General features: G+C 41.9%; 1 protein-coding gene across 1 annotated transcript in view; it reads left to right on the top strand.

Moving 5' to 3' along the window:
- Positions 1-19,432, top strand: part of gga3b (golgi associated, gamma adaptin ear containing, ARF binding protein 3b) — a 38,285-nt gene that overhangs the window by 8,190 nt on the left and 10,663 nt on the right. The window contains exons 3-10 of the mRNA XM_088000511.1: positions 5,389-5,464; positions 7,957-8,055; positions 11,091-11,214; positions 11,925-12,028; positions 12,819-12,899; positions 16,091-16,228; positions 16,981-17,062; positions 18,949-19,065. Of these exons, the coding sequence (XP_087856637.1) occupies positions 5,389-5,464; positions 7,957-8,055; positions 11,091-11,214; positions 11,925-12,028; positions 12,819-12,899; positions 16,091-16,228; positions 16,981-17,062; positions 18,949-19,065 (821 nt within the window). The remainder of the gene's footprint in view (positions 1-5,388; positions 5,465-7,956; positions 8,056-11,090; positions 11,215-11,924; positions 12,029-12,818; positions 12,900-16,090; positions 16,229-16,980; positions 17,063-18,948; positions 19,066-19,432) is intronic.

Here is a 19,432-nt window from a genome sequence, read left to right on the forward strand (position 1 = left end):
CTAGTCTGAGGAAGGTCATTCTTGCTATTGAGGCAGTCCAGTGAAGGTTCACCAGACCAATTCCCAGGATAGCAGGACTGACATGTAAGGAAAGATTGGGTCGACTGGGCTTGTATTTGCTGGAATTTTGAAGAATGATGGGGGCATCTCTTAGAAACATATAAAATCCTGATTGTATTGGACAGGCTAGATGTGGGAAGAATTTTCCCAATGTTGGGCAAGTCCAGATCAAAGAATAAAGGGGAGGCCATTCAGGATTGAGGTAAGGAAGCATTTCTTCACTCAGGTGGTTGTGAAACTGTGGAATTGTCTATCACAGGAGAATGTTGGAGCCAGTTCACTAGATATATTCAAGTGGGAGCTGGATATGGCCCCTGCGGCTCAAGGTATTAAGGGTTATGGAGAGAAAGCGGGAATGGGATACTGAGATTGCATGATCAGCCATGGTCATATTGAATGATGGTGTGGGCTTGAAAGGCCAAATGGCCCACTTCTGCACCTGTTTTCTATGTTTCTGTGTGCTGGTACTGAGTAATATTCCTCCAAAGGAGAATCTTGGGATCTCATCATGAGAATAAGTCCACAATTACAGCAACCAATGAATTACAACAACTCTGAATCATTCTTGTATGTTCCGATACTGAACTGGTCCTGTTTCATCTGGGAAAATTAATAAACAGTGAAATTCACAACTAATCGTGGAGGAACTGTTGGGCGAAGTTCACAACACAGAATCGGATAAGTTAATTGTTGTTTTAAGTCTGTCCGAGAGAGAGGCTGCAGTAGTGGGTACAGTGGATTCTTTCTTGATTATATGTTTTTGGAGATAAGTCTCTTGATTAAACTTAAAATATAAGCCATAGCTATTAATTTAACCTGGGGCAGTGTTTGTAGAGGAATAAGACGGTGTTATTTACTGGGTCTGTAGATTGGGAAGAAGCAAAAATGGCCTTTGCAGTGATATGTACTACTTGTCAGATGTGGGTGTTTAAAGAGAGTTTAAGGGTTACTGCGGATTATATCTGCCATAAATGCTGTTGGATGCGAATCTTATCAGATCGAGTGGATCAGTTGGAGAGACAGATCAAAGCGATGAGGAATTTGCAACAGCAACAGTATGTGATGGATGGCAGATATCGGAAGGGGGGAAAGTCTCAGATACAGTCACATAGATGGGTTCACTCCAGGAAGGGTAAGAGAGGTAGGCAGCTAGTGCAGGAGTCTTTTGTGGATATACCCATTTCAAACAGGTATGCTGTTTTGGAAAATGTAGGGGGTGATAGATTCTCAGGGGAACGTAGCACGAACAGCCAAGTTTCTGGTGTTGAGACTGGCTCTAATGCAACGAGGGGTACGTCGGCTTCCAAGAGATCAATTGTGATACGGGATTCTGTAGTCAGAGGTACAGTCAGACATTTCTGTGGCCAGCAGAGAAAAAGCAGAATGGTGTGTTGTTTCCCTGTTGCCAGGATCAAGGATGTCTCAGAGAGGATGCAGAATGTTCTCACGGGAGAGAGGGGCCAGCAGGAGGCCATTGTCCACATTGGAACCAATGATTTTGGAAGGGAAAAGGTTGGGACTCTGAAGGGAGATTACAGAGAATTAGGCAGAAATTTAAAAAGGTCCTCAAGGGTAGTAATATCTGGATTACTCCCAGTGATAGGAGCTAGTGAGGGCAGGAATAGGAGGATAGAGCAGATGAATACATGGCTGAGGAGCTGGTGTATGGGAGAAGGATTCACATTTTTGGATCATTGGAATCTCTTTTGGGGTAGAAGTGACCTGTACAAGAAGGACGGATTGCACCTAAATTGGAAGGGAACTAATATCCTGGCAGGGAAATTTGCTAGAACAGCTTGGGAGGATTTAAACTAGTAAGGTGTGGGGGTGGGACCCAGGGAGATAGTGAGGAAAGAGATCGATCTGAGACTGGTACAGCTGAGAACAGAAGTGAGTCAAACAGTCAGGGCAGGCAGGGACAAGGTAGGACTAATAAAGTAAACTGCATTTATTTCAATGCAAGGGGCCTAACAGGGAAGGCAGATGAACTCAGGGCATGGTTAGGAGGATGGGACTGGGATATCATAGCAATTACGGAAACATGGCTCAGGGATGGGCAGGACTGGCAGCTTAATGTTCCAGGATACAAATGTAACAGGAAGGATAGAAAGGGAGGCAAGAGAGGAGGGGGAGTGGCATTTTTGATGAGGGATAGCATTACAGCTGTGCTGAGGGAGGATATTCCTGGAAATACATCCAGCAAAGTTATTTGGATGGAACTGAGAAATAAGAAAGGGATGATCACCTTATTGAGATTGTATTATAGACCCCCCAATAGTCAGAGGGAAATTGAGAAACAATCTTGTAAGGAGATCTCAGCTATCTGTAAGAATAATAGGGTAGTTATGGTAGGGGATTTTAACTTTCCAAACATCGACTGAGACTGCCATAGTATTAAAGGTTTAGATGGAGAGGAATTTCTTAAGTGTGTACAAGACAATTTTCTGATTCAGTATGTGGATGTACCTACTAGAGAAGGTGCAATACTTGACCTACTCTTGTAATATGGCAGGGCAAGTGACTGAGGTGTCAGTGGGGGAGCACTTCAGAGCCAGCGACCATAATTCTATTTGTTTTAAAATAGTGATGGAAAAGGATAGATCAGATCTAAAAGTTGTAGTTCTAAACTGGAGAAAGGCCAATTTTGACGGTATTGGGCAAGAACTTTCGAAAGCTGATTGGAGGCAGATGTTCGCAGGTAAAGGGATGGCTGGAAAATTGGAAGCCTTCAGAAATGAGATAACCAGAATCCAGAGAAAGTATATTCCTGTCAGGGTGAAAGGGAAGGCTGGTAGGTATAGGGAATGCTGGATGACTAAAGAAATTGAGGGTTTGGTTAAGAAAAAGAAGGAAGCATATGTCAGGTATAGACAGGATAGAGCAAGTGATCCTTAGAGTATAAAGAAAGTAGGAGTATACTTAAGAGGGAAATCAGGAGGGCAAAACGGGGACATGAGATAGCTTTGGCAAATACAATTAAGGAGAATCCAAAGGGTTTTTACAAATATTTAAAGGGTAATTAGGGAGAGAATAGGGCCCCTCAGAGATCATCGAGGAGAAAGTGAGGTCTGCAGATGCTGGAGATCAAAGTTGAAACTTTATTGCTGGAACAGCACAGCAGGTCAGGCAGCATCCAGGGAACAGGAGATTCGACGTTTCGGGCACAGGCCCTTCTTCAGGAATCATTCCTGAAGAAGGGCCTGTGCCCGAAACGTCGAATCTCCTGTTCCCTGGATGCTGCCTGACCTGCTGTGCTGTTCCAGCAATAAAGTTTCAATACCTCAGAGATCAGCAAGGTGGCCTTTGTATGGAGCCACAGAAAATGGGGGAGATACTAAATGAATATTTTGCATCAGTATTTACTGTGGGAAAGGATATGGAAGATATAGACTGTAGGGAAATAGATGGTGACATCTTGCAAAATGTCCAGATTACAGAGGAGGAAATGCTGGATGTCTTGAAACGGTTAAAGGTGGATAAATCCCCAGGACCTGATCAGGTGTACCCGAGAACTCTGTGGGAAGCTAGAGAAGTGATTGCTGGGCCTGTTGCTGAGATATTTGTATCATCGATAGTCACAGGTGAGGTGCTGGAAGACTGGAGGTTGGCAAACGTGGTGCCACTGTTTAAGAAGGGCGGTAAAGACAAGCCAGGGAACTACAGACCGGTGAGCCTGACCTCGGTGGTGGGCAAGTTGTTGGAGGGAATCCTGAGGGACAGGATGTACATGTATTTGGAAAGGCAAGGACTGATTCTGGATAATTAACATGGCTTTGTGTGTGGGAAATCATGTCTCACAAACTTGATTGAGTTTTTTGATGAAGTAACAAAGATGATTGATAAGGGCAGAGCAGTAGATGTGATCTATATGGACTTCTGTAAGGCGTTCAACAAGGTTCCCCATGGGAGACTGATTAGCAAAGTTAGATCTCATGGAACACAGGGAGAACTAGCCATTTGGAAACAGAGCTGGCTCAAAGGTAGAAGACAGAGGATGGTGGTGGAGGGTTGTTTTTCAGACAGGAGGCCTGTGACCAGTGGAGTGCCACAAGGATCGGTGCTGGGCCTTCTACTTTTTGTCATTTACATAAATGATTTGGATGTGAGCATAAGAGGTACAGTTAGTAAGTTTGCAGATGACACCAAAATTGGAGGTGCAGTGGACAGCGAAGAGGGTTACCTCAGATTACAACAGGATCTGGACCAGATGGGCCAATGGGCTGAGAAGTGGCAGATGGACTTTAATTTAGATAAATGCGAGGTGTTGCATTTTGGGAAAGAAAATCTTAGCAGGACTTATACACTTAATAGTAAGGTCCTAGGGAGTGTTGCTGAACAAAGAGACCTTGGAGTGCAGGTTCTTAGGTTCTTGAAAGTGGAGTCGCAGGTAGATAGGATAGTGACGAATGCATTTGGTATGCTTTCCTTTATTGGTCAGAGTATTGAGTACAGGAGTTGGGAGGTCATGTTGCAGCTGTACAGGACATTGGTTAGGCCACTATTGCAATATTGCGTGCATTTCTGGTCTCTTTCCTATCGGAAAGATACCTATTGGAAAGATGTTGTGAAACTTGAAAGGGTTCAGAAAAGATGTACAAGGATGTTGCTAGGGTTGGAGGATCTGAGCTACAGGAAGAGGCTGAACAGGCTGGGACTGTTTTCCCTGGAGCGTTAGAGGCTGAGGGGTGACCTTATAGAGGTTTACAAAATTATGAGAGGCATAGATAGGATAAACAGACAAAGTCTTTTCCCTGGGGTCGGGGAGTCCAGAACTAGAGGGCATAGCTTTAGGGTGAGAGGGGAAAGATATAAAAGAGACCTAAGAGGCAACTTTTTCATGCAGAGGGTGCTACGTGTATGGAATGAGCTGCCAGAGGATGTGGTGGAGGCTATTACCTATGCAACATTTAAGAGGCATTTGGATGGGTATATGAATTGGAAGGGTTTGGAGGGACATGGGCCGGGTGCTCGTAGGTGGGACTGGATTGGGTTGGGATATCTGGTCGGCATGGACGGGTTGGACCGAAGGGTCTGTTTCCATGCTGTACATCTCTATGACTCTATGCTTGTTCTGGTACTGAACATCCTGCCCACCTACCCTACTAGCTCGCAAGGCGGAAACTTACTGCAGGTTGAGTGGGATCTCCCTGTCTATCCTGGGGGACACACTCTGTTTAACTATGATTAAACTGTTTCTTGTGCTTGGACTAGATTTGCATAAGCCATGAGGGATCTAGTATTCCCAGGCTTGGCGTCGGATCATGTATATGTACCAGCGGTGAAAAGTTAATGGTTTATGCTGTTTCATTCTTTAATTTCTTTTCCTAGGCCACAGATTGCTGTCAGGTTGTTGGCTCATAAAATCCAGTCTCCTCAGGAATGGGAGGCAGTGCAAACCCTTACAGTGAGTATTGGATTCTGCTTTTCAGTCTTCTGGAGGCTTATAATGTTGCATGTGAGTGGAGGAACAGGTAACCATTGCTGAGTAGGCATTCTTAATATATTGGTGCAGATTCTGTGTACAACACAGTTCAGGCCCCCACCAATGAATATTTTGCATCAGTTTTTACTGTTGTGAGAGAAATCGAGGTTAGAGAACTCAGGAAATAAATATTGATGGTTTGAAAACAGTTCCTGAAGAGGAAGTGCAGGAGGTTTTATAAAGCATAGAGATGCACAAATCTCCAGGATGTTGTGGGAAGTTGAGGAGGAAATTGCAGAACACCTAGCAAAAATATTTGTATAATCTATAAACACAGGTGAAGTACTGGAGGACTGTAGGGTGACTAATGTTGTGCTATTATTTAAGAAAGGCAGTAAGGAGAAGCATGAAAACTATAGACCTTTGAGTCTGTCATCGGTGGTAGGTAAGTTTGTGGAGGTGATTCTGAAAGATAGGATATACTTGCAGCATGGAAAATCGTGTCTCACAAATTTGATTGAGTTTTTTAATGAAATGGCCAAAAAAAATTAAATAGGGCAGAGTGGTAGACATTATTTACTTGGTCTTTAGTAAAGCCTTTGACAAGATTCCAAGTTGTAGACCAATTGTAAAGTTAGATCACACGGGATTTTGGGTGAACTTGCCAAATGAATACAAAATTGGGTTTATGGTAGGAGACAGAGGGTAGTGGTGGAGGATTGTTTTTAAGACTGAATGCCTGTGACCAGTGGTGTTCCACAGGGATTGGTGCTGGGTCCACTTTTGTTTGTCATTTATATGAATGAATTGGATAAGAATATAGGAGGGATGGCTATTAAGTTTGCAGATGACACCAAAATTGATGATAGAATGGACAGTGAAGTAGGTAATCTAAAATTACAAAAAGATCTTGATCAATGGGCTGAGGAACAGCAGATGGTGTTTAATTTAGATAAATTGAGATATTGCATTTTGGTAAAGCAAACAAGGGCAGGACTTATACAGGAGGGATCTGGGTAGTGTTGTAGAACAGAGCGACTCGGGGATTCAAGTACATAATTCTTTCTTATTTGTGTCAGAAGTAGACAGAGTGGTTAAGAAAGCATTTAGCACACTTGCCTTCATTGCTCAGACCATTTAGTACAGGGGTTGGAGCGTCATGTTGAGGTTATATAGGACACTAGTGAGGCCTCTTCTGGAGTACTGAATGCAGTTCTGGTCACCCTGTTATATCAAGGATATTGCTAGAGAGTTACCAAGATGTTACCAGGAATGGAGTGTTTGAGATGTGAAAATAGCTTGGAAAGGATGGGACTATTTTTACTGGAGCAGAGAAGATTGAGAGATGACCATACAGAAGGTAAAATCACGAGAAACATAGATAAAATGAATGATAAAGGTCTTTTCCCTAGGGTGGGGGAGATCAAAACTAAGGGTCATATTTTTAAGGTGATAGGACATGAAGGACAACTTTTTTCAGACAGAGTGTGGTTTGTTTGTGGAATGAACTGGTAGCGAAAGTGGTGGTTGCAGTTCCAGTTACAATTACTAAAAGGCATGTGGATACAAGTTCATGAATTTGAAGGCTTTGGAAGGATATGGGCCAAGCGCTGGCAGGTGGGAGTAGTTTAATTTGGGAACATGGGTGGCATGGGCTAGTTGAACCAAAGGATCTGTTTCTGTCCTGTAAGACTCTATAAAGGGAATCTCAGCTTCACTGGCCTTTCAGCAGACCCAATTGCATTGTCACGTTAGAGGTGAATGGGAAAAACAGTCACTGCATCTTTGTTGGAGCATCCACTCTCCTGCACCTGACTGAGTACATGAGGCAGGTAGGAGAAAGTGAGGACTGCAGATGCTGGCAAGTCAGAGTCGAAAAGTGTGGTGCTCAAATCCTCCAACCCTGGCAACATGCTACGCAGAAAGCTGGAGTAAAACAGACGAAGGCTGTTGTTAAACTTGAAAGAGTGCAGTAAAGATTTACAAGGATGTTACTACGACTGGAGGGATTGAGTTACAGGGAGAGGCCTGAATAGGCTGGGGCTTTTTTCCCAGAATGTTGGAGGCTGAGGCGTGACCTTATAGAGGTTTACAAAATCAAGAGGGACATGGAGAGGGTGAGTAGCCAAGGTCTTTTTTCTGGAGTAGGAGAGTCCAAAACTAGAGGGCATAGGTTTAATGTGGGAGGTGAAAGATTTAAAAAGGACCTGAGGAGTAACTTTTTCATGGTGGTGAATGTATGGAACAAGCTGCCATAGGAAGTGATGGAGGCAGGTACATTTATAATATTTAAAAGGCATTTGGATGGGTTTATTAATAGGAAAGGTTTGGAGGGATATGAGCCAAATGCTGCAAAATGGGATTGGATCAGATTGGGATATCAGTTGGCACAGACCAGCTGGACTGAAGAGTCTGTTTCTGTGCTGTATAACTCCATCTGTATTCATTCGTGATAATATTTTGTTTGAATCTAGGTATTAGAAGCTTGTATGAAGAACTGTGGCCAGAGATTTCACAATGAAGTTGGAAAGTTCCGATTCCTGAATGAATTGATCAAAGTAGTATCTCCAAAGGTGGGTTCTAAAGGTGTCTGTGCATAGCATTGAGGCTTGAAGTGACAGAATAATAAGGTGTGTCACAACTTCAGACAAATGGGTGGTACACATTGATCAATAAATACTTGCAGTAAATGGTGACACTTTGTGCAAGCAATTGTGTTTATTGAATTAATTTGAAAATTAAATCTATTCCTGCAGTATAGTTAATGAGGGATTTGAATTTTATATCATATAACAAACATGTGAGATGACAACTGTGGGCAACAGAACTGGTGAGTAAGGCCTGTCACTGTGTAACATGGGGACAGGTCTGCCACCAAAATACTGGAGTGCAGTGCTGGCAGGATATACTAGTGGAAGGTGCAGGTCTGTTTCTCAACTGTATAGTTTTGGTGGAGATTGGCCTTTCATTGTCTATAATGGATTGCTCAATCTCTGGATTGCTCACCAAGGATCAGAACCACTATACCACTTTACATCTTTTTGTGGGTTTTGTTGAAAGCTGCTTTATTACTATGAACTGAGTACATACTGTCTCCCTCTGCAGCTGTATTGCATATAATAATGCTGCCTTAGATTGCAGGAACTATAATGACAGTGACCATCTGCGCTCCTATTGTGATGTATCAGGAAGCTGAGTACAATTGTGGAGAGACATTGACCATAAGAATAGAAGCTGAATTAGGCTTCACACTTTTTCCCATGCTGTATTCCATCTGCCATTTCTTTGCCCACTCTCCTAGCCTATCCAATTCCTTCTGCAGCCTTCCTGTCCCCTCAACACTACCCGTGCTTCCCACCTATCTTTCATTCTGTCATATATATCATTAATGTATAACATAAATAGTTGTGGTCGCAACATTGACTCTGCAGATCTCCACTCGTCACCAGCTGCTATCCTAAAAAATACCCGTTTATCCCTACTCTCTGCGTTCTGCCAGTCAGCTAATCCTCTATCCAAGCCAGTACCTTGCCCTGAGCACCATGGACTCTTATTTAGCAGCTTCCTGTGTGGCATCTTGTCGAGAAATCCAAATAGACCATGTCCACTGGCTTTCCTTTGTCTAACCTGCTTGTTACCTCCTCAAATGAATTTATCAGGTATGACCTTCCTTTAACAAAGCGATGCTGACTGTACTCTGTTGTACCATGACTTCCAAGTACTCTGTAATCTGATCCTTAATAGTGGACTCTCAAATCTTACCAGTGACCAAGGTCAGGCTAACCAGCTTATAGTTAGCTGGCTTCTGTCTCCCTCCCTTCTTAAACAGGTATTACATTAGCCATTTTCCAGTCCTCTGGGTCCCCCACCACTGGACTTGAGTGATTCCTGAAAGATCATTACCAATGCCCCTACAATCCCTCAGCTATTTCTCTCAGAAGTCTGGGGTGTAGTCTAATCTGGCCCTGGTGATTTATCCATCCATCTTCAGACCTTTCAGCTTCCCCACCACCTTGTCCTTAGTGAGGTGTTGGTGTCTTTCACAGTGAAAACTGATGCAGAGTACTTACTGAGTTCCTCCACCATTTCTTTGTTTGCCATTGCTACTTCTCCAGCCTTGTTTTCTTGCAGTTCAATGTTAACTCTTGCCTCTCTTTTACCTGTTAGAGATCTAAAAAACTCTTGCAATCTAGCTTACTCTCACATTTCATCTCCCCTCCCACCTCCCTTATTGCTTTTTAAAATTATCCTCTTGATTTTTAAAGGCTTCCCACTAATTTTCATCACATTGTATGGTTTTATTTTGCTTTTATGCTGTCCCTGACTTCCCTGTCAGCCGTGGTTCCCTTGTCCTCCCTTCAGTATGCTTCTTCCTTGGGATCAATTTCTGCTGTGCTTCCTGAGTTACTCCCAGAAACTCCTGCCATTGCTCTCCACTGTTTTCCCTGCAAGGTTCCCCTTCCAATCAACTCCGGCCAGTTCCTCCCTCATTCTTTGTAGTTACCTTTACTCCATTGTAGCACTGTTATATCTGATTCTAGCTTCTCCTCACAACTGCAGGGTGAATTCTGTCATATTATGGCCACTGCCTTCTTGGGATTCCTTGGCCTTATGCTCTCTAATCAAGTTTGCCTCATTATACATCACCATATCCAGAATCACCTGTTCCCTAATGGACTGTGCCACAAGCTGTTCCAAGTAACTATCTCGTAGACATTCCATGAATTTTCTTTTTGAAATCCACTACCAACCTGATTTTCCAATCCACCTGCATATTAAAGTCCCCCATGATATTTCTTAGTCCCCTGTGCTTTTTTTACATGTCTTTTATCCCTTCTGATTTGTTTTCTTCCCAATCCTGACTACTGCTAGGAGGCCTGTACACAACTGGATGTATGTCGTGGTTAGTTACCGCTATTAAAACAAGCTGTTGTCACAGTGCAGTGATTTCATGATCATCTTTAGTCCTGCCCTCAATCCCAGTTTAGCTTTGTGAAATTGTAAGATTCATCTCCATCCTTTGTCCACAAGATGGAAAATACTTTCAATGTGGTGAACTGATCACTGAGTTTGGGTAAGTTTCAAAATTCTATTGGACAACACTGATTTTAACATTGCTAATAGAATGTAACAGTGCTGGCGATGTTGATATCCTCATTGCACCTTTCCATTTGAACCTGACACTTGAATTAAGAGATTGAGATGAATATTTAAAATGTTATAGCTCAGTTGTAGAGATACAGAAAAGCAATTTCCTCTGGCTGAAGAAATTGAAACCAAAGAGACTACAATCTTAAGATTAGAATTGGACCATTTAGGTTTGAAATCGGAAACCATGTCTTCATAAAGAACGGAGTGGAAATTTGGAACTCTTGTCCCACATCCAAAAAATAACAGATTGTGGCTTTGCAGGGAGAAAATTTGAGCTTTCCAGTTTGAGTTTGCTTGATTGTTGTTGGGCAAGGGAATTGAGTGTTATGACGTAAAATGGTAATAATTCAGATTCGCCATGACTGGATAGATTGGCAGAACCAGTCTGCAAGTCTGAATGACCTCCATCTGTTCCTATGCTCACTTTATTTCATTTTCATTTGGTTTTTCTTAACAGTATTTGGGAGACAGGGTATCTGAAAAAGTCAAAACAAAAGTGATTGAATTACTGTACAGCTGGACGGTTGCTCTGCCAGAGGAAATCAAAATCAAAGATGCCTACCAGATGTTAAAGAAACAAGGTATGGAGGGTTTGTCCTGGATCCTGCATCATTCTCCATGTTATACAATTACCATGGATGTGGGTGTGGGATACTCAATAAAAAATATTGCCTGAGATTAGCTGTGCCAGTTTGTAAGGTGTGAAGCCAAAGACTTGTTTTCCCTTTACTCCAGAAGAAGTGTCCTTTTACTCCAGAGTTAGACACTTCATTGGAATACTGAATGTTACTGAACTTTGCTTACATGGCAGAGTCAATCCATTCCCAATTTGACCTCGTGGCCAGTATTCATATGCAGTTTTCGACAGCATGTCCAGGGCTACTAGTCTGGAGGAGCCATCACTGTTTGATTCAATCCTGACATGCTTTCTCAGGAGTATTCAGATAACCATCTCGCACAGACACCTCAATTGCAATTTCACCTCCCTAGGCACAGCTCTCTGATACAGTTACTGCATGGTAATTTGTTCTGTCACCAACAGAGTCTGTCAGACCTGTTAGTCCCACAGTAACAGCTCTGCTAGCATCTGAAAGAATAGATCAGCATTTTGGGCAAGCTTTGTGGGACCAGTCTGAATATTGGGCCTCCATCTGAGGGCTTGGCCAGTGTGAGTCTGTCTCCTTCTTTATAATGCTGCATTTCTATAATGTTTCCTGTCTGTGTTGTACCATTTATTGGTAAACTCTAATGAATAGATGTGTGCAGGTGATGTCCTGTATTTTTCTTCAAGGTGTACTGCAACATGATCCTCAGATCCCAGTTGATAAGACCCTGATTCTGTCACCCCCAACTCGTCCGAAAAATGCAGTATTTGAAGATAATGAAAAATCTAAGGTAGGACCATAGCATCATGCAGCGAGTGACCGGCTTTATGTCTAACTCCCATATAGAGATGTCAATAAAAGGGAAATTAGTGAGAAACGAATGCGAAACCATTTATAGGAAGAACAGTATCTGCGTAAGTGCATGTTGTCTCAAGTTTCACATTTGCATGCTACGCTTAAATCTAGCCCAGATTAAAGTCACTGTCCTTACAGATCCCTGGGACTGTGGAGATACTATCTGTACAAGTCTCTGGGACTGTGTTCTGTGCAGTTCTCACAGGTGATACTGTCCGTTCAGGGCCCACACATACTGAGCTGACACTGTTGTAGAGATACTGGGATTGCAGGAATACTCTCTAAGTTCCACACGGTGTTCAATTAGGTCCTGCACGTACTGAAGGATATCGCCATAGAGATTCCAGGAATGGTAGGGGATTCTATATTGTACAGGTCCCATACGGACTGAGGACAGAGTGTCCATGCAGACTTCATATTGACTAAGGGAATATTGTCTGTCAGGCTCAACACTGACTGAGGGAGTACTGTCTGTTCAGGCTCCACACAGACTGAGGGGGATACTGTCTGTCAAGTCCGTTGGGATGTGAGCCTTGGATTCCTGCCTCTGGCAATTGGGCTGTCTCAGTGCTTTAATTTGGAATGTAGAATATTACCACTAATCTGTGAAATTGAGAAATTCAGATTTTGACTGTGCTTGGTTACTTGCTGCTTTGTGCAAGCTCTTAAGGAATAGACTGTAATATGAATTTAAAAGGAACTTGCACAATTTTCTTTTCTCATAGCTACTAGCCAGGTTACTGAAGAGCAAAAACCCAGTGGACCTTCAAGAAGCCAACAAACTCATTAAGAATATGGTGAAAGAGGTAAGGAGGACAAAACAGACAGAAAACTTTTCCTCCAATGGGAAAATGAAATGTGCAGTATATTTCCAGGGTAGGTCATTGAAGCTTTTGAGGTGGAAATGAGAATTATGTGTAATGCTGGACAGAAAGGTTTAAGCTGAGAAGATAGAATTGAGGTCTGGAACAAGAATGTGGATAAGTTGAGGATTGATATGAGAAAGTGGATAGATGTGAAAAAACTTGCCCATCTAAAGCATCTTTAGTGGAATAAGCTGTCTCCTAATGTTTCCTTGGAATGTTACCTTAGCCACAGAAGGAGATATTTTGTCAGATGACCAAAGCTTAGTAAGAGGTCTAGGCTTTAAGGAGCACTTTGAAGGAGGAAAGTGAGATAGGGAGCAGAACACTTTTGGGAGTAAATTCTCAAACCATGTGCCCAAGGACCGGTGCCAATAGTGGGGCAATTAAAATCAGAGTTACTGAAAAGGCCAGATTTAGGCAAGTATCAATTTATCAACGACTGTGGGCCCATGGAGGGCAGGGCCCTGAAGGGGTATGAAAACAAGGGTAAGAATTTTCACGTCATCGAGTCACACAGCACAGAAACGATCCTTTCGGTCCAATCAGTCCATGCCGAAGGTAATCCCAAACTAAACTAATTCCAACTGCCTGCTCCTGGCCAATATTCTTCCAAACCTTTCCTATTCATGTACTTATCCAAATGCCTTTTAAATGTTGTATTTGTATCCACAACCAGCACTTCCTCAGGAAGTTCATCCTCTGTGTAAAAAATGTGCCCCTCTCTGCTCTCACCTTAAAAGTGTGCCCCCTAGTCATGAAATCCCATCCTCGGGAAAAGACAACTACCATTAACTCTATTTTATACCCTCATTATAGAAATAAGGTCAACTCTCAACCTCCTAGTCTCCAGAGAGAAAGGTTACAGCCTATCCAGCCTTTGTTAATAACTCAAGTCTCCCAAACCCAGCAACATCTTGGTAAATTCCTTCTGAACCCTCTCCAACTTAATAATATCCCTCTTATAACTGGGCCACCAGAATGAGACACAGTACTCCAGAAGAGGCCTGATCAATGCCTTGTACAATGACAGCATTACTTCCCAACCCCTATACTCAACAATGAAGCAATGAAGGCAAGTGTGCCAAACATCTTTTTAACCACTGTGATGCAAACTTCAAAGAATTATGTACCTGAACACCTAGGTCCCTCGTTCTGCAATGCTATCCAAGGCCTACCATTAATTGTATAAGCCTTATCCTTGTTTGTTGTACCAAAATGCAGTACCTTGCATTTAGTCAAGGCATTGCTAAGCCAGGAATCATTTTAAGTCAGCAAGCACAGGGGTGGTGGGTGAATAGATATGATTTAGGATATGACACATGTATCACAGAAGTTTTGAATAAGATTAAAGTTTACAGAGGAAAGAAAATGGGGGACCAACAAGGAGCGTTAAAATATTTAAATCTTGGATTAACAAAGACATGGCTGAAGGTTTCAGCAGATGAACTGAAGTGGGGTAAATATCACTGCATGTACTGGAGTGAGAAATAGGTGGCTTTAGTGATGGAGAGTCAGGGTCAGAAACTCATCTCTGCATTAATAGGACAGCAAGTTTGTGTTGTTGGTGGTTCATAGATGAATAAAATGCCACAAGTGATTTGGTGATGGAAAAGAAAACTATTCAGTTATGTTTAAGAGCACTTCTGGAAATGAGAACAAGGAGTTGAGTTTTGATATTCTTGTGGTGCAATGGTAGTGTCTCTACCTCTGAGCAAGAAGGCCTGAGTGAAAGTCTCATGTGCCCAAGAGGAGCATCACAATACATCTGAATAGGTTAACTGAAAATATCTACAACAGCTGAATTCTTCATTGCGGGTGGGCAGTCTTTGTTTCTGTGTTTAATTTGATCATTTGTTTGTTTTTCAAGAACAGTTGGGATCTTTTCGAGTGGCGAGTCAGTTTATGGTCATGGACTGGGTCTGGAAGGGAGAGCTGGAAACTGGTGTTTGTGCTAAACTGTAGCTTTACAATAAATCTCTCGTAAATCTGAAAGAAAATAGTAAGTTTGAGAGACCGGTTCAGCCTCAGACAGTTACCAGCGATAGAGATGAAGTTGCTAGCTCGAGCGTGTGATGGAGCTGAAGTCAATGGCTTTAATCCTGCAAATATTTAGTTGGAGGAAGTTATTTTTGCTCATCCATGCTAGATGTTTGACCGGCTGCCTGATCATATGGTAAGAGTCAGGAGTAGAGAGGTGTAGTGAGGTAAAACTGGATGCCATCAGTGTGAATGTGGAACTTAATGCATTTTTTGATGATGATGATACTGAGGGGCAGCATATAGATGAGAAATAGGAAGATGCCAAGGATGAAACTTTGGAGAACACCAGAGGTAACAGTACAGAAATAGGAAGAGAAGCCTTTGCGGGTAAATCTCTAACTGTGTTTGGGTGAATGAGAATAGAAACGGGGAAGAGCAACCTCATCCAGCTGGACACCAACAGAGAAATGTTGGAGGAGGTTGGAGTAGTTAAACAATATCCAATGCTGACGACTGGTTAAGAGATAAGGAAAGAAAGGTTGCCTTTGTCACTGTCATATTTGCGACTTTGAGAGGCGAAGCAATGAGAAAGTGGATATGCAGGAAAGATGGAGTACCTATGGTTCAGAGTGGAGAAGAGTGTGGGTTACTGTTTTGTATCCAACCTGTCCTGCTCCAGTCATGGGAATATTAGAAAGGGCAGCATAGAGGAGCTTTGCTCTGTATTGCACTCTGCTGTACCTGCCATGGGAGTGTTTGATGGGTACAGTCTAGAGGAAGCTTTAGTTTCAACTTAAAAAGGGTAGACGGAGTTTTACTTTGTACCTAACACAGTGCTATACCTTCCGTGGGAATGTTTGATGGAGATAGTATTGAGAGAACTTCACACTCAGTAGAGTGAGTTTTATTTTCAGTTTAAAAGAGTAAAGGGAGCTTTAGTCTCTATCAAACCCCAATTAGAACCTGCCCTATTCTTGCCTATAATTTCAAAAGATTATGTTATTTTGACTAAACATAAGTTCAACAAATGTCTTATGATGGTCCTGGATAATGGTAGTTTCATGTTTATTCAGCTTTGCTGAATGTGTTTGCTGCACAGCAGAGTAGAGACTTTGGAAGGTCAGGTTATTTAATTCCTGCACCGTTCACAGGATGAAGCCCGAATGCAGAAAATAACAAAGCGTTTGAACACTCTGGAGGAAGTGAACAATAACGTACGGCTCTTGAATGAAATGCTGGCTCATTATAACAAGGAGGAATCAACAGAAGGGGACAAAGAGCTGATGACGGTAATCCTGAACACCCTTTTCCCCACCTTAAATCCTCCTTACTTTATTTTTGAATGCTATAGTTTAATTTGTAATCCCAAAGCATGCACACAAGCAAATACACGAGCGTGCGCGTGCACTATCATCTGCCCTGTTGCAGTTCACCTTCTGTAGACACTTTCACACATACTTTGCTTACATCTAGATTCAACTACTCCAATACAATCTTGATGTTGCCTCCCATCTGCTACCTTACATAAGTTTGAGTTCATATAATGCTGTGCCACCTATAGTCCTATCTTGCACTAAATCCTATTCACCCAGCACCCCTGTTTCATGCCCAATTCTACAACATCTCCAATTTAGATTGTGCTTCTAGTAAACAAATTGCTTCAGTTTATTTATCTTGTGTATCTTTGTAACTTCCTACAGCCTTCTGAGTCCTCTCTCTTCATTCTAGTACTTCACGTTCCACGTTTTGTCCGTTACCAAGGCTTCACATCTGAAATTTCCTCTCTAAATTTCACTCCCTCTCCTCTTCAGAGCCCATTGTTTAACCAAAGCCTTTGGTAACCACTCCAAGTAGTTCTTTCTTGAGATCCATGTTTACATTTGTTTCCGTATGCTCTGTGAAACAACCTAGGATGTTTTTTGATGTTAGAAGCAGTGTATTAATGCAAGCTGTTGTACAAAGGGTGCGGAGAGCTTCCAACAAGGAAACTGATGCTGGACTCTGTACACAAATGGATAACCTACATTCTGCTGCTTTTCAGGAATTGTATGAGCGATGTGAGAAGATGAGACGGACATTGTTCAAACTTGCAAGCGAGACTGAGGATAATGACAACAGTTTAGGTAGGTCAGGAAGTTTCTCTTCAGGCTGTAAGTGGATGGGATTTGGCTATCCCTTATCAATGCCTCCATTTCCTTCTTCACTCAAGATGTTGACTCTTGCACTTCCCTGGTACTGTCCTGTATCTTTTCCAGAGATATGTTTGTTAAATGTCATCAACCTTCAGCAACATGGTGGGACAGCACAACTGGAATCTATTTTATCCTTGTTTAATAGCTATGTATCTAATGTTGTTCACAAAGGCATCACTGAATTGCAAATTCAACCTGCCTCATTCTCCTCCACATGCACTCACACATCTTTGCTCACACCATAATATACTCATGTGCTCCTCAGATCCATGCATTCAATCCAGCAATGCTGAGTCCAATTGTAGAACTCATCCCCCTGATTTGATTGCAGTCAATTCTCATAGGCTCAACTTGAGACTTTCTGGCTCAGTTACTCAATGACCTTACAATTTAAGTCTTCAAGAGGCCAAAAGTTTTCTGTAAATCCTAAGGTTCAAGGTCAAAGCAAGTTCACACCTTTGAAGGTATGATTTCACAAGAAGTATGGGTCCAGTGATCGGGAGTTATCTACTTGTACAGCATAAAATAAAATGTGTTTGTGACCTTTCAGTGGAGGGTTAAAAAGTTAGACTGCCCCATTGAAAGACAAAAGAAATGTTTCCCTCCCCACAAAGCAGCCTCCAGTATTTCTGTCATGTGCAGTTAGAGAGAGAAAAACAGCACCTTCAAAACAGTGTGACAAATTGGAGGGAGTTATGTTTGGCAAGTATAGGGTGGGAGCAGCATATTTATCTCCCCATGTTTCTAGTTTGGATTGATCAGAAATAGGTACCCAAAAGATAAATACTGAATCAAATAAAGTTTGCCAGTGCCTGTTAGAGAAAAGCATAGTTTCTGATGTAGTATTTATTTCCTCACCATCTTGCTGTGCTTTCAAGCTGTTGTTATTTTAAGTGAGCTTAATTTAACTAATTGTTTAAGTTCGCATTTTATGATATTTTGAGGAAATAAGAATTTTGTATTTGGTTCAAAACATATGCATTAGTATAGGCTAAAAGGTACTGTGAAATGTCAGGTACCTGTGATGGAGCTTTTGAAGTTTCCAACATTGATCGTAAATAATAGGTCATAAAATCCATCTCTATAGTTGAAAAATATGTTACACCCATTGCATTAAAATGCCTTTGATTACTTTCTGGCTATGAGCTATAGTTGAGGTACTCAGTCTTCCAAAAGGACTTTTTAATGGAAAGCTGTAAGAGCATTCATTGCAACAAAGAGTGAAATACTAGGGGATGGTCAGAAGTCATTGTGTTATGTTGTGTAAGATGGCTATTGATGTGAGGAAGTGAGGTTGGAAATTATTTTGTATTGATAATACAGATTAAATTGTGTTCAACGTAACAACTGTTTTGTCTGCTCACTTTCCTCTGAAAGTGGCATATACCTCTTTGGCTGCCTTGACTCTTGAAATATTTATTCAGTTAACCTTGTCCGAATATAAAATCACAAATGAGCAAAAGAGACAAGTATCTCAGTTCAGGAGAGTAACTATCATATCTGACACATGGTGGTTATATTCCAGGTCCAGTCAATACAGGACAGAGTGGATCAACTCCCAGGAAGCTTGGGGTCAGACTGCTAACAGGGATTGTCAGCACTGAATACAGACAGTGATATCACAGCTCCTGACACTTGAACTCAGAAAAGTTATGTAGCTTTGAATTTTATAAGCAGTAAGGTTTCAGTATTTCAAGTTGTGATTATTTACAAAATCTTCAGCCTCCAGTAGATCCCTAATTTGGGCGCACAGCAGATCAGGCAGCCCCTGATTGGGTATACTGTACATTTATCCTGGTTTTGTTATTTTATTATAGGTGAGATTTTACAAGCCAGCGATGACCTTTCACGAGCAATAAACTCCTACAAAAAGGTGGTTCAAGGGCAGGCTGTAAATGGGGAGCTTGACCTGCCTGAACTTCCAAGACCATCAGGTAATTTTAGATCTGTAGGCAGCACCTAGCACTGTAAATATTCACAAGGGCGGAAATACATGTGGTGAACAGGCAGAAGCAATGGGCACCTTTTTTAACGTGTACCTTTTTGTCAGGTATATTCTGAATCATGTTCTTTCATTATGCTATTAGTGAATAATCCTCTTTCCTTCGAGTTAAAACATTGTGAGTTCAAGTCCCAGTTCAGAACTTGAGCCTATAACCTGAAACTTTACAGTCCTGCCTTGGATAACAACTGTTTCCAAGTTGTTATTATAAAGCAACTTTCCTATCTCTATTTGCACCTAACTAGGAAAGTTGTGTGCAGTTAACCAAATTAATTTTAAAATGGTCGTTTAAAAGTTAA

The sequence above is a fragment of the Chiloscyllium plagiosum genome, unplaced genomic scaffold (genome assembly GCF_037043375.1).
Source record: "Chiloscyllium plagiosum isolate Xiang-an unplaced genomic scaffold, Cpla_swu_hap1 HiC_scaffold_25, whole genome shotgun sequence".
Taxonomy (NCBI): Eukaryota; Metazoa; Chordata; class Chondrichthyes; order Orectolobiformes; family Hemiscylliidae; genus Chiloscyllium; species Chiloscyllium plagiosum.